The sequence below is a fragment of the Schistocerca cancellata genome, chromosome 5 (assembly GCF_023864275.1).
Source record: "Schistocerca cancellata isolate TAMUIC-IGC-003103 chromosome 5, iqSchCanc2.1, whole genome shotgun sequence".
Classification (NCBI taxonomy): Eukaryota; Metazoa; Arthropoda; class Insecta; order Orthoptera; family Acrididae; genus Schistocerca; species Schistocerca cancellata.
In genome coordinates this window covers 533,999,626-534,014,503 of record NC_064630.1, presented here as the reverse complement: position 1 = coordinate 534,014,503, position 14,878 = coordinate 533,999,626, and the positions used below count along the sequence as shown (strand labels likewise).

The following is a 14,878-nucleotide window of genomic DNA, read 5'->3' as shown; positions in this document are numbered from 1 at the left end:
TGAAAGATGAGAACTACATAGGGCTTTCAGTGACCACGGTTACAAAAGACAGTGTTATTTGTACGGCCACTCTACAGATAAGTGGTGCCCATATAAGCTACAGATAGCTTTGAGCACATTTTTCAGAAAATTTGAGGAGCCTTGTACAAACACATTACCATCAGTAAATTGTTCTCAGTGGATGCATTATCCCACTGAATTTGGGAGGCATAGGAAGGTGTCAACAGTGTAAAGTCCCATCCTGTGCAACACATGTCCACTGGTGACAAGAATTGAATATATCAATATAATCCAGGTCTGGCAGCTGTGGTTGCTTTTTTTCCTCAATTGAGAAGCCAAATGTGAAAGTGAAGATTCTTAGGAGTGATGGATGGAACATGGTGACCAGATTCTTGTCTACTCTGAGCCTTGTTACAAATATCACTTTGGGAAGTTGTATGACTGTTATGGCACATTTTTGCAAATACAAACGGATGCCTTAGAATGGTTTTAGGGTTTGTTGCTGTAACATGGTGATATATCTACCCATACTACCTTCGAGAAGTGAAACCCATTGAGATATCAGGAGCTGAGATGGTCAACCATTGTTGTATAGTCCAATTCGAGCTCAATGTCAAATTCTCCTTTTTTCCCTTTTGAACATTCTAGTTGCTGTTCATAACCTCTGATCCAAGAGAGGCAGAAAGTTATTTTTTTCTGCAGCACATAAGAATTTCCCTCTGTTTTCAAAGTTTGTATCCCAAAAAGTTTCAAGCTCAAGCTTTATTGTTCAGGATTTGACTATTCTCATGGTCATATCTTTCAGCAATATCACTGCTTCAATTTATCTTTTGTTTCTACTGAATAGTCTGAATTATAACTACATTATTTTTATTTCACAATATTACACAAATGCAACAACTGTCTAGGGTTGTTGTAGTGCATAACTATCTTAAAATGGCAACAACTATTTGCAATTTGTCTTAAAAATGTCTACATTCTGAGCATTAAAATTTAGTCCTTACTTAATACCTACTGAATTTCAATGAGAAACATTCATTTAAGTCACTTATCTGTTTTGTAAACTGAAATTCTAACAAATACTGAGTGAATATAATATGTTAAAGCACAAAACATAAATATTTGTATTTTACTATAATTAGATTAGGGAAGAGATTATTAATGAGATGCTTACCTCTCAACTGCAGTTAATCATAGAATAACTGTAGAATTCAATATATGGTACATGTTTAAGTTGTGTGAGATTGTCATGCAAATAGTGACCGGTGGGGATTTACCTACTGCTTTCAGTAGAACTATGAAAGGGAATTTTCATTGAATTGTGTCAACGCTGTTAACACTTTATGCAGTAACCATTAATATTTGGTAACCGAAGGGATAGCATGTATTGAAGCAATGTGGGTGCAAGCAAAAAACATCCACACCAATGTCCGTGCCATCCAGCCCATATTTCTTGAATAATTTATCTCAGAAGTGTTGATTTAAGGATATCTATGCTTCCCAAGGAAACAATGTGATTTAATATTTGTTTTGTAAATAAAAAATGTGTTTTTCTTGTTGCAATATTTTTTGTTTCAGACACATTTCACCTTTTAGTTTATGGCATCTTCAGTCTAGAATGGTACAATATTGTTTTGATATTCAATATATGTAGATTGTAAAATAGTTCACAACTTATTTTTTATGTATATAAATCATTACTTAGTTATTCAAGTTTTTGGTTGGTATCTGCATTTCCTCTCATCTGGTTATATACTGGAGGTTGCACTATAACTTCACTTAAAAAATATTAAAATATGAGGATTGACTGAAAGGTAATGCCTCCACCTTCATAACTCTTCAACAGTTGGCAGCATTGGTATGCGGTAGGTACTGGCTTGTTCCGTAGCCTCTTCTCTACAGCTCCAGTTGGCAGGAAGCCTTAGCACTGGACAGTTGTGTTGTTGCAGTGTAAAGTATGGAACCCTTCACAGACAGTCAGTCAATGCGATTTAAGCAATGTGCAGGAATGGAATTCTTGACAGCAGGAGGTGTCACCCCAAAGGAGATTTGTCAGTGAATGAAAGCAGTTTATGATGACTGTGTTGATGTGAGTACTGTGCATCATTGGGTGACTGCGTTTAAAGATGTTGAGGTGGGAACATCTGACCTGCATGAGTGTTCGACATCCTGTGACAGCAACCAGTGTTTCACAAGCAAAATGTTGACAGATCTGAAACAATGCAAAACAAGGGTCCAAAAGGAAAATGGAAATATTTTCCTGTAGCATGACAATGCCAAACCACACACTTCACTTGGCACCACAGTAGAACTTCAGAGACTGAATCTCACCACCGTATGGCATCCTCCATATAGTCAAGATTTAGCACCGTCTGATTTCCATCTGTTCCTGATAATGAGGGACAATCTGTGGGGACTTTATTATTTTTTCAAATGAATATGTTGAGAGAACTGTGAGACTGTGCTTGCAGAAACAGAGTGTCCACTTCTTCCGTGACAGCTTCAGAAAACTTGTTCATCATTGGCAGAAATGTATCCAATTGGCTGGTGATTACGTGGAAAAGTGAATATTGGCAATTAAAGATCACATTCTAAGTATTATTTCTGCTTTTGATTTATTAAAATATTCCCATCCAAACCCAATTAACAAAGGTGGAGGCATTACTTTTCATTCAACCCTCATAGTTTCAAGTTACAATACTCATGTTCTTTGCATTAGTTACTGTGGAGTGTGTGTGTGTGTGTGTGTGTGTGTGTGTGTGTGTGTGTGTGTGCGCGCGCGCGCGCGCATGCTGGGATGTATCATTTGCTGTGGTTTTATCTATTAATGTAAACAGTCACTTGTTTGTTATGTATAATTGATCATTCAACAAAGTTTTCTTTCCTGCTTGTTTTACATGGTAATTTTCTTGCAGAATTAGAAAGGTGTTTCTTATTGTTTATTCTTATCAGTTTCATGTCTTCCTCCCTAGAGGTTGACGATGTTCTATTAGGTGTTCATTGCCTCCCAAGTCCAGGCTCTCATGTGCTCTTTGTATCTGACATCAAACATTCAGTCTGTTCGTCCTACGTATCTGCTGTCATAAGTGTTACACTGTAACTGATACATACATACCTATTTCTGGTAGATGTTTATGTTTTTTGTCTGTTTCAGTGTGTATTTTTGGATAGAATTTTATCTGTCTGTTGTATAATGCTATGTTTCTGCCCTGTCTTTGGAAAATGTTGGTGATTTTATGTGTGAGTTTGTGTTTGTTTGTCATTGTGTACTATCTTGTGTCTTCTCTCATATTTTCGTGATTATTCTATGTAGTTGTTATAGAACTGGGTGTGTGTGACTGCATTTGGTTGGGTTATGTTGTTGACTGTGGTTTTGTGTTTTCTTTTTTTATTATTCTTTTAATTTTGTTGTTTGGCTTTGTGACTGTGTTACTACTGTAATCACTGTTTTTGGCTATCTGCACTGTAATATCAAGTTCTTTTTGGTAGTTTTCTTTGCTGAGTGGCACTGTGTTGAGTCTATGGAGCATGTGTCGAAGTGCTGCTTGCTTTTGTGAGTGTGGGTGGTTTGAGGATTAGTGGACAATAATGTCAGAATCATCAGAGGCCTGGCCTCCTGTGAGAGCAGCCATGTCATATACGAGCTCCTCTGAAATCATTGCACAGTTTTTTATATTGGCCTGACTACCAACCAGTGGTCCAGCAGGATGAATGGCTACCACCAAACTGGGGCCAAGAGCAAAGTACACTGCCTCGCGGCACAACATGCAGCCAAACATAACATGTTTGATTTCAAAGGTTGCTTCACAACTTAAGTCATCTGGATCTTCCTCGCCACCACAAGCTTTCCTGAACTGTGCAGATGGGAGTTATCCTTACAACTCATTCTTCACTGCCAAAATTTTCCTAGCATCAACCTAAAGTAACCTACTGTCCCCAAGCCCTCCACCCAACAGTTTCTGGTCCCTCTGTCCTATCACTTCCTCCCCATTCTTGTCCCTCACACCTCTGTGTGTCACCCTCTGCCAACACACCCACCTGTCTTTCTCCTTTCCTGCTCCTCTCCTTTTTTGCTCCATCTCCCCCCTCCCCCCTGCCACCACCCACATCACACCCCTGATCCACAGCCTCTCAATGTTGTGCTCGGTGGTAGTCTTCTAATGCTTCCTTCTAGGCCCTGCTGGCTCTGCCAGACAGTGCTCTTTTCTCACTCCACCCACACACTAGTATCCCTTGCCCCTCCCCACCCCCTTCCACTTAAAGTGATAGTTGCATTTCTGTCCAAGCTGCTGGGCATGGCGGTCCTGTGTGTGTGAGGTGTGCCTGCTTGTGTGAATGAGTGAGAGTGTGTTTCCTTTTCTGAAGAAGACTTTGGCTAAAAGCTAAATTGTAAGTTTTTTTTTTTTATTGTGACTGTCCTCAACTCAACATGTTGTCTTTATGGTGAATAGCAATTTACTTTTTTCTTTGTATTGCCAATATTCCAACCTGTAGTTTTCATTGTTTGGAACAAATAAATTACATTGCAGCAGGAAAAAGGCATTTTTTAAAGTTATGAAACAAATATTTCTTTGCTTGCTGCAGATGACAGTCACGCAAACAAACTTATTATAATAGAGGGAAACATTCCACGTGGTAAAAATATATCTAAAAACAAAGATGATGTAACTTACCAAACAAAAGTGTTGGTATGTTGATAGACACACAAACAAACACAAACACACACACAAAATTCAAGCTTTCGCAACAAACAGTTGCTTCGTCAGGAAAGAGGGAAGGAGAGGGGAAAGACGAAAGGATGTGTGTTTTAAGGGAGAGGGTAAGGAGTCATTCCAATCCCGGGAGCGGAAAGACTTACCTTAGGGGGAAAAAAGGACAGGTATACACTCGCACACACACACATATCCATCCGCATATACACAGACACAAGCAGACATTTGTAAAGGCAAAGAGTTTGGGCAGTGATATCCACATGTTCCCACTTTGCTGGTGACCCCAACATGATAACTACGCTAAATACGTGGTGACGAACTTTCATCAGTGTGAATGTAGCAGAACCACAGGTGATCTAACACTTACATCCTTGTAAACAAAGAGTGATTTGTTTACGGACAAATCATCAAGAACTAGGTGCTAAAGCAAGATGATGACTTTGGAAGAACTGCAAAAGACAATAGACAGTAGACAAAAGACAACAGATGAGCTGCTAGCAGGCAAACAGTGGCTGGAGAGCAAGCTACAGGCACACTCTGCACGCATGGTCTCTGCCCAGCCTGAACCAGCTGAGGAAAAGTTCCACACACAAAGCATGGCCACACCGCCACCACCCACTGTTACAGGAGCAGCAACAAGCATAGGAAGGGTGCGGTTAGGCTGCCGCCCTTTTAGCTCTGCGGCCCAATCGTGGTTCAGCAACGTGGAGGCTGTTTTTCTGAGCAACAACACCACATATGACCTCGCCAATTTCAGATGCTTCTTGGGATAGCTAAATCAACACCACACGGTTAAAGTGTAACGCATTATCACTGTCCTGCCAATGCAGTCTACATATAAGTGACTAAAAGAGGAGTTAATCCAGTGAACTTCATCATTACAGGAACAACGAGTACATCAGTTCCTGCACCAAGAGGAATGCGGTGAAAAGAGGCCATCTCACTTTCTGCGCCATCTGTCGAGCCTCACACTGTCCAACATGATGCTGGACTCACTACTGTGTGCTATCTGGATGTGCAAGCAGTCACTGCCATGCAAACAGAAATGCAGCTGGATGTCATCATGGGCTTTGGCTGATCGGGTGCACGGTGCCCAATAGCACTGTCACAGCACTGTACAATGCCACAGATCCACTGGCAAATTTGATTCCACAGTGCCAAGTGTCTCCTGCAGCCACTGGCCTGAATCCTGACTAGCACCACCTAGTAAAATACTTGGCTACACAGATGGCAACACTCATCATGCAGGTCCACTGGTTGGCCCACTCACAGACAGAAGGCAGCATGCGCCATAGTGGTAGCTGATCCCACTGCCACTGAGCCAGCTTGTGCAACCAACAGCACAGTACCAGCCATTCTGATGTATACTAATGATGTCAGAGTAGCAGCAGAGTGGCTTTTTCTGGTATCATTCACACTTTGACAACAAAGCGGCAAAGCGTTGGCCTCCTTGCTAGCAGCACAATGCCAACTGCAACCAGGCCTAGGTGCATCTGGCTGCAGAGCAATATCCAAGCATCTCTTCAAAATGGAATGGGCAGGCAGAGTGAAGTACCTTGTTGACATGGGTTCCAATCTTTCTATTTTTTCCCAATCCATGCTAAGAGACAATCTGAAGGCTGAGGTGATGTCTCTTATTGCAACAGACAATTCAACAAAAAAAATGTATGTCACATATCACCGAGATTTGGACCTTGGATGGCACTGCACATTTATGTGGACATTCACTGTGGCTCACATCAACGACCCAATCCTGGGTGCAGATTTCCTCAAATACTACAACTTATTGGCTGACATTGTGAATGCCCAGCTGATCAATTCGACAACAAATCTGAAAATAGTGGGACACTGACGGCTGGCCATTTTCTTCAGTGTTAGCCACTGAAGTCATCCAAATAGTATGCAAACATACTAGACAAATTTCCAGATTTCACTCACCCACTTGGTGCACTGAAGGAAGTAAAATACTCGACAGTCCACCACATCATAACTACACCCAGCCCACCCACCTCGAGCTGTCCATGTCAACCCATGCCTGAGAAACTCGCTGTAGCAAAGCCCGTGTTTGAGGCCATGTTGTGACAGAGCATATTTTGACCATCAAACAGTCCATGGTCCTCTGCCTTGCACTTAGTGCACTTGTGGCACCCATGTAGAGACTATTGTGCCTTAACTACATGAACAGTGCACCAACAGGATTTTAGTCACACCTTGGTGGACTCAGTTATATTTAGCAAAACTGTGTGAAGGGGTTCACACTGGATCCTATGCCACCTGAAAACATTCACAAAACACCAATTATCAGAATGCTGCCCAGACCTGGCAGTGTTTCCTGGATATGTTCTTATGAGGCTTACTGTCATGTTTCGCATACTTCAACAGCATCCTCATCTACTTGAAGTCGCTCAAACTCCATCAAGCCATCTAACGACCATCTTTCAGCATCTCAGCAAGACTGGCATCATCATTGACACCTTGAAAAGCATATGTGGGGTCAGGCAAACTGAGTTTGTTGGGCATTTAATCACCCCTAGTGGATTTACGCCCTATTAGACAAGGTACAGCTCGCCATCTGCCCAATGCCGCCAAAGTGCTAGAACCTCTGACTGCAGTGCTACACAGGGCGACTTGAAGCGAAGGGCTCCTGTTAACTGGACAGCTGCAATGGGGAAAAGCATCAAGACATCAAGAGGTTGCAATTGTGAAGTAGGTTCTCCTGGAATAACAGCAAGATCTATGTTTTCCTGGCTCAGTTTCACTTTCACACAATTTTTCAAATGACTGCTAAACTGATCTAGCACAAGAAGAGAACTCTTCTTTAATAAAACATGTTTCCTTCTCTCCCAGATGATGTTAATCTATAATTTCATATCAGCCTCATTCATCCAACCCTCAGCCCTTGTCATGTGTGTGAACAACAACAACTGGTGGTAATTAAAAAGGTTTTAGCATTGTTTTGCGCTCAAAAATGACCTTTGGATTAAGTTCAGTACCATCAGCACAACATGAAAGGACAACAGTGTAGTGCATTTTTTCAGGTCCACTTGTATTTATAGTTACAGTTTTAGCACTAAAAGTAATGTTATTCGGAAATCCAATTTCGGAGGAGCTTTGTCCATATTTGCTATTTGGTTTAATTCCACACTGGTTTTCTTTCAATGCTGAATAATAAAGTGATGGAAAAATAATATTTTTTCTTCATACTCTTGTGGCATTTTCTGAGATATTTAGCTTTTCATTTGCATGCTAAATCCATGATGCTTCATAAACCTGTAGCACTAACCAACTCGTCCCTTAAAGTCTTTTAAGTTCCACTGTAGTGCTACCTTACAAGCATGTACTTGATTCATTTTTGTATTAATTCCAGTGCCATTTTGATGGTGTCCTCAATTTTAATACATCATCTTCTTGTTTTGGCCATTTTGCATTCAGCCCACATCATATGAATACCTTTTATTTTTTTTCCACTATAAAACTAGCTACTAACAAAAATATTGTACTGTTACTGATAACACAAATCACTTTCAATTCAAATTCACTGGCACAGTACACTGCAATGATGCAACATATGCTAGACAGTGTTCCAGGTTTTGTGATGGAAGGATGGGAGGGAGACTGTCTTAGCAAGCTTGTGAATTCCCACACCTTATGTTCGTCGCATTGGTTCGCTGCTGCTACCAGTTGAATGCAATGTTCCTGGATAGAGATAGGTTTCCTGTGTGATTGAATATATGGCCATTTCTATGACTGGTGTGTATTTTAAATCAAACACTGGGCATTTTTATGATAACTGTGAGTATAAGATGCACTTGAAGTTTGGAGACAATTTTTCGAAGAAAAAAGTGCATCTTACAGTTCGTAAAATATGGTACTCCCACCTGTCAATAGAAGTCCTTCCCTCCATGACTTTCACTGACCACAAGCCCCTAACTCAAATGTTTCAGAATAATAATACTAAGAATATACCTTGCCAATTCCAGCAGTTGGAGTATGTGTCACAGTTCTCCATGGACATCTACCATACTTCCAGAATCAACAACATTGCTACCAATTGCTTGTCCCATGCTTGTGCCATTATCATTCCTCCTGTGAACTTTGAGGAGATTGCCCAAGAACAGGAGGATGACAAACAACTGGACAGGGCACCTCCAGCAGCATATAACTTGAGATAGTGCCCATTCCTGGTTCTGCCCACAAAATTTGGTGTGGCATTTCAACAGCAAACACTGCCTGTTTCTCTTGGAGAAATTACGGCGCAGTGCTATCGACAGTGTCCATGGGCTGTCACACACACACCACAAATCAACACCACTGTGCTGCTCATGCACCTCAGCCCCAACCCGGCATCAACACCACTGTGCTGCTCATGGCTGCACATTTCATCTGGCCAGGCCTTCGGAAAGACTGCCACAAATGGGGATGCACCTGTACTGTACACCAGCATGCTGAAGTTGGGAGGCATATCCGCACACCCGTCAGTGCGTTTCCTGATGCAACACAACATTTTGCACATGTCCAAGTGGACATTGTTGGCCTGCTCCCTTTCTAGCAAATGTTATCTGCTGCTGCTTCAAATGCTGGCTGGAGGCAACACTCATAGCTGAAATCACTGCCAAGACCGTCGCCCCTGCCTTCATTGACACCTGGGTGGCATGCTTTGACTGCCCCACTCACGTCACAATGGATCGTAGTGCTGTTCACTGCATGCTGTTCACACAAGTCAGTCAACTGTCTGGTGTGCAGTTACACAGAACTACCAGCTACCACCTGGTGTCTAACAGTATGGTCAAGCAGCTCCAGTGAACAGTTAAACCCATTCCAACTTGCCACAATATCTCCTGGACATCAGCACTCCCACTGGTACTGCTTGGTCTGCAAATAACACTGAATGAAGAGATCAGTGCTTCACCTGCTGTTCCAGGTTTTGTGATGGAAGGATGGGAGGGAGACTGTCTTAGCAAGCTTGTGAATTCCCACACCTCATGTTCGTCGCATTGGTTCACTGCTGCTGCAATGTTTCTGGATAGAGATAGGTTTCCTGTGTGATTGAATATATGGCCATTTCTATGACTGGTGTGTATTTTAAATCAAACACTGGGCATTTTTATGTTAACTGTGAGTATAAGATGCACTTGCAGTTTGGAGACAATTTTTCGAAGAAAAAAGTGCATCTTACAGTTCGTAAAATATGGTACTCCCACCTGTCAATAGAAGTCCTTCCCTCCATGACTTTCACTGACCACAAGCCCCTAACTCAAATGTTTCAGAATAATAATACTAAGGATATACCTTGCCAATTCCAGCAGTTGGAGTATGTGTCACAGTTCTCCATGGACATCTACCATACTTCCAGAATCAACAACATTGCTACCAATTGCTTGTCCCATGCTTGTGCCATTATCATTCCTCCTGTGAACTTTGAGGAGATTGCCCAAGAACAGGAGGATGACAAACAACTGGACAGGGCACCTCCAGCAGCATATAACTTGAGTTAGTGCCCATTCCTGGTTCTGCCCACAAAGTTTGGTGTGACATTTCAACAGCAAACACTGCCTGTTTCTCTTGGAGAAATTATGGTGCAGTGGTATCGACAGTGTCCATGGGCTGTCACGCACACACCACAAATCAACACCACTGTGCTGCTCATGCACCTCAGCCCCAACCTGGCATCAACACCACTGTGCTGCTCATAGCCACACATTTCATCTGGCCAGGCCTTCGGAAAGACTGCCACAAATGGGGATGCACCTGTACTGTACACCAGCATGCTGAAGTCGGGAGGCATATCCGCACACCCGTCAGTGCGTTTCCTGACGCAACACAACATTTTGCACATGTCCAAGTGGACATTGTTGGCCTGCTCCCTTTCTAGCAAATGTTATCTGCTGCTGCTTCAAATGCTGGCTGGAGGCAACACCCATAGCTGAAATCACTGCCAAGACCGTCGCCCCTGCCTTCATTGACAGCTGGGTGGCATGCTTTGACTGCCCCACTCACGTCACAATGGATCGTAGTGCTGTTCACCGCGTGCTGCTCACACAAGTCAGTCAACTGTCTGGTGTGCAGTTACACAGAACTACCAGCTACCACCTGGTGTCTAACAGTATGGTCAAGCAGCTCCAGTGAACAGTTAAACCCATTCCAACTTGCCACAATGTCTCCTGGACATCAGCACTCCCACTGGTACTGCTTGGTCTGCAAATAACACTGAATGAAGAGATCAGTGCTTCACCTGCTGGCCTCTTGTATGGACAATCCCTCACCACCCCTGGTAATTTTATGGAGGAGATACCATCACCCTATGATGTGTCGGCCCTTCCCTTGGGAGAACATCTCCGTGCCCAAGTGGCCCGCCTCTGACAGCATGCACGGATGAGGTATCACACTGGCAAAGTGTTTGTTCATGCCAACTTACAGTGCTGCATACATGACGTGCTGTGTACTGACGCAGTACAGCCACCACTTTGGCCACCGTACTCAGGACCACACCGCACCATCACCTGCAGCAACAGAATACTCGACTTCAAGTGCTGTGGCAAGCCAAACATAGTGTCAATCAGCCAAGTCAAGCTAGATTACATCTTGACTGCTCCTGCTGCTGTTCACGTCTTCAATCCAGTGATAGACTTGCCAGTGGATGATGCTTCCTCTGCCATCAGTCAGGAATCACCCACACTCATGATCACCCATGACACATGCATGCCACCAGCTGTCATCATGCCACAATGTGCACCTCGTCCCCCAAGCCATACTGCCCAGCCAGCCACCACAGCTGCACAGGCCGCACTCACTACAAGCGCCTAGGCCACCACCACCACAGCTACCAGTGGACTATGTCATGCATACTGGCTGTTGCATCCATTTCAAACACCTGTGCTGTGTCATAACAATGCCCCAGCCATCATCTGCTGCAGATATGCTGTCTCCAGTGAGCCACATTGTCAACATATCGTCTCCAGTCAAGCTCCAGAAACCATCTCCTTCGCAACCTGTGGCTTGTCTGTCTCAGCTCCTGGACTTGCGTTCGTTTCCCTGTGCCTCCACCATGTTAGATGTTGATGCCAGGTTACCTTGCATGCTGAGTTTCCGTGTCCTTTCCCATCAAGCTCCAGACATCTACCCCTGTACCCCTGGGCTTGTGTACCACAGTCCCAGGAACCATATCCACATGACAACACGGTATTCACATGAGTAAAGAAATTCATGAACACTTTACTTCATTTCCCTTTCATCCAGTGTTTTTTTGAGATGACATCTTTTCAAGTGACTCACAGTCTTGAAGCTGGCCACTTTTTGCTTTGGTCAGCTCATAGGCAAAGCTGCCTGCTGCTACTGTCACTAGCCAGCTGCATGAAGACACACCCACCACGCACCCGCATGCTGACAGCACATACCACTGCCCAATCACCCCTGACAGGCCCTCACACTGGCAACACAATGAAGTATACCAAAACAAAATATCTATCACACAAGATTCGCACCTGCACTTTCTCGCAGCTTCTGAGCTTTGGTTTCCAAGGTGGGATCTGTCTGTCAGCCATGCCGCAAAAATGCATGAAAGTACCAAAGCCACTCACAGCCAGCCTGAGTTAGATGCATCAGATATCCATCAGTGCACATACCTACTAATAGGCAAAATTCTGGCAAGGTGTGGCACGTACGGGCGTGGATCGGCAGAAAACAATTGGAGTGTTAACTGAGCCACTGTGCAGTACAGATGTGTTTTTTGAGAGTCTATAACTTCAATCCAAAGAGCGCATGGGTTGAGATTAATGCGAGCTCCCTACAGATGTGTACAGAAGTTTGTTTGGCACTCTCTATTTGTTTCCACTTTCGCTTCATCAGGACCACGAAATACATTATACCCTGCAATCACAAGGAAAGCACATTTCATTCCAGACATGAGTCCATTGTTCTCCTACACTCATGAAGTCATATGATGCACTCATCACTGAGGTGTGTTCATTCTCTGAGATCAGAGTTCGAGAGGAAGTCTAATGCAAACACAAATTATCGCAGTCACTGGTTAATGGACTTTGTGATCTGATTTATTTTTGTCACTCATTCTATTATTCATCTGTGCAGAAAAAATTCATTATCAGCAAATGTGCACTTATCAGTTCCCATTACCATACTATCACCATAACCTATATCCTGAACAAAGTGCATGGGTGCGACAGTAAGTCAGCTCACTGCAAGACTGACATGTAAGCAGCGATACCCACATGTTCTCACTTCAGTACTATCATCGAAGCAGTAAGATAATTATATAATGAAACCAAGAGCAGCGAAATAGTACTAAAAGGAAGATCAGTTTGGTTCAAAATAAGGAGTGAGTTCCAGAAATGAAGTAGCATTTTTCCATTCCTCCTCATCATCAAAATGAATAAAGTTTTAAAAGAAGTCACAAGAAAGGGACCAACAGCTAATGATTTTGTTTTTGCCGTAACCTGAGGCAAGAGAGGAATAGAAGTACAAACCAAGCTAAATCTTTGGCATAAATAATTCATGAAAATGGGACTTAAAATCAGCAAAACCAAGACAGTTTATTTAGTGTTCAGCAGGAACTTTTCAAAAGTGCATCTAAGATTTATGCCTGAGGATACATATATTTTGACCAACTTCCAGTACCTGGTTAGTACTGTTTCCTAAGACGACACCGTACAGCAAGAGATTGAGAACAGAATATAAAAAACTTAAAAATTCAGATGCTTTGGGATGGAACATCATAACTGCACCCGCTTCTAAGTTCAGCCTGTGCAAACCATACCTCCTATTTATAATGATATAAAACAAAAAAAGATAAAATTACTAAAGACATCTGAACAGAGCTAAGATTAGAAACAAGGCTGCTGGAGACCTCTGGATTGTAGCAATTGCAGTGCTACAGACATATGAAGCGGATCCACACCCAGCTTGATGGAGATGAAAAATGGTGGTGACAATGATGTTCTTTGATCAGAAAGATAGTAAACACAAAGAAATGGTGTCAAAAGAAATATTATGCTTACCATTTCATCATAGTGGATTTTGACGCTAAGCTCTGTCTCTCCCTCCTTTTGGTCAATCATATCATGCCGCAGCTGAAATTAAATAAGAAAAGAAAAGCATAAGACAGAAAAATCATAGAAGTCTTAGAACAGGAACACAACTAAAACTGAAAGTTACAATGAAAATAGTGATGTAAAAAAGAAAAATCATTATGTAACTAATAATTCACTTATTCATTCACACACTTTGTTTCATAAACCCTATCTTGAAGAAGAACCTTCAGGAATCTGAAAGTCAAGATGTACATTAACAAGGAGAAAGCCATTGCAGGCCATTACTGTAAATTATCTGACAACCCATAAATCATGTAATAACCCACTACAACTGGTGCTATTCAACTCATATTCTTCAATACACTGTAAATCAAGATCTTATAAATATTACAAAAAACACAGAGCTTCTGGGGAAAAAAACCACTGCTTTGCTGCTTACACTACTCAGCTGCTGTTTTCATCTAGTATTCCATACTAAGTATTTGTGTACCTTCATTCATTCCATACAATGTTATATACTTAAATGCTTCCTAAGCACAGGAAACATTAAAATCTATTTAAAATGCATCTTAGTGTTGACTGGAATTACATCGCTGATTTAATAACCCGACCAGATGTGCAAATGGAAGATACGGACATATCAGTATGCATAGTATTCCCCACATCCGGTGATGGTACATCCGGCAAGGCAGCTAGATATATCGCAGGCTGGTCATGAGAAACTCCATAGAGGGCCAATATAAACCCACTCATCGGCTAGTTTGCAATCAGTTTTTCTTTTGCTGGCTGCCATTACTTGACTCTACCTCTACAAAGTGAGCTACAACTGCTGCATCCGCTGTTTACTTGGGCTGGACTGAGCTCGTGTTTGGACAAAGACTGCTGTTATTTCCAATTAACTGTATGATGGGTGGGGGCCCGATATCTGTATTAGACAAGTTGCTATAACTTTTCTGCATAGTGCTTCTGTTTCATGAATGTGCAGTTTTCCCCAGCACTGTAAAACTTATTTGAAACTCTGTTTAATATTATAATAGCAATATGTGAGAACAACGAAGTAGTCATGCTAGGACTGATATTAATTTCAGTGAGGAGCAATTATTTTTAGTTTTTTGCAGACTA

The 14,878-nt window shown here is 42.3% G+C and overlaps 1 protein-coding gene across 1 annotated transcript in view; it reads right to left on the bottom strand.

The window, feature by feature from the left end:
- LOC126187970 (voltage-dependent calcium channel subunit alpha-2/delta-3) overlaps positions 1-14,878 on the bottom strand; it is an 865,148-nt gene that overhangs the window by 187,529 nt on the left and 662,741 nt on the right. Inside the window, exon 15 of the mRNA XM_049929356.1 lies at positions 13,724-13,795. Within this exon, the coding sequence (XP_049785313.1) occupies positions 13,724-13,795 (72 nt within the window). The remainder of the gene's footprint in view (positions 1-13,723; positions 13,796-14,878) is intronic.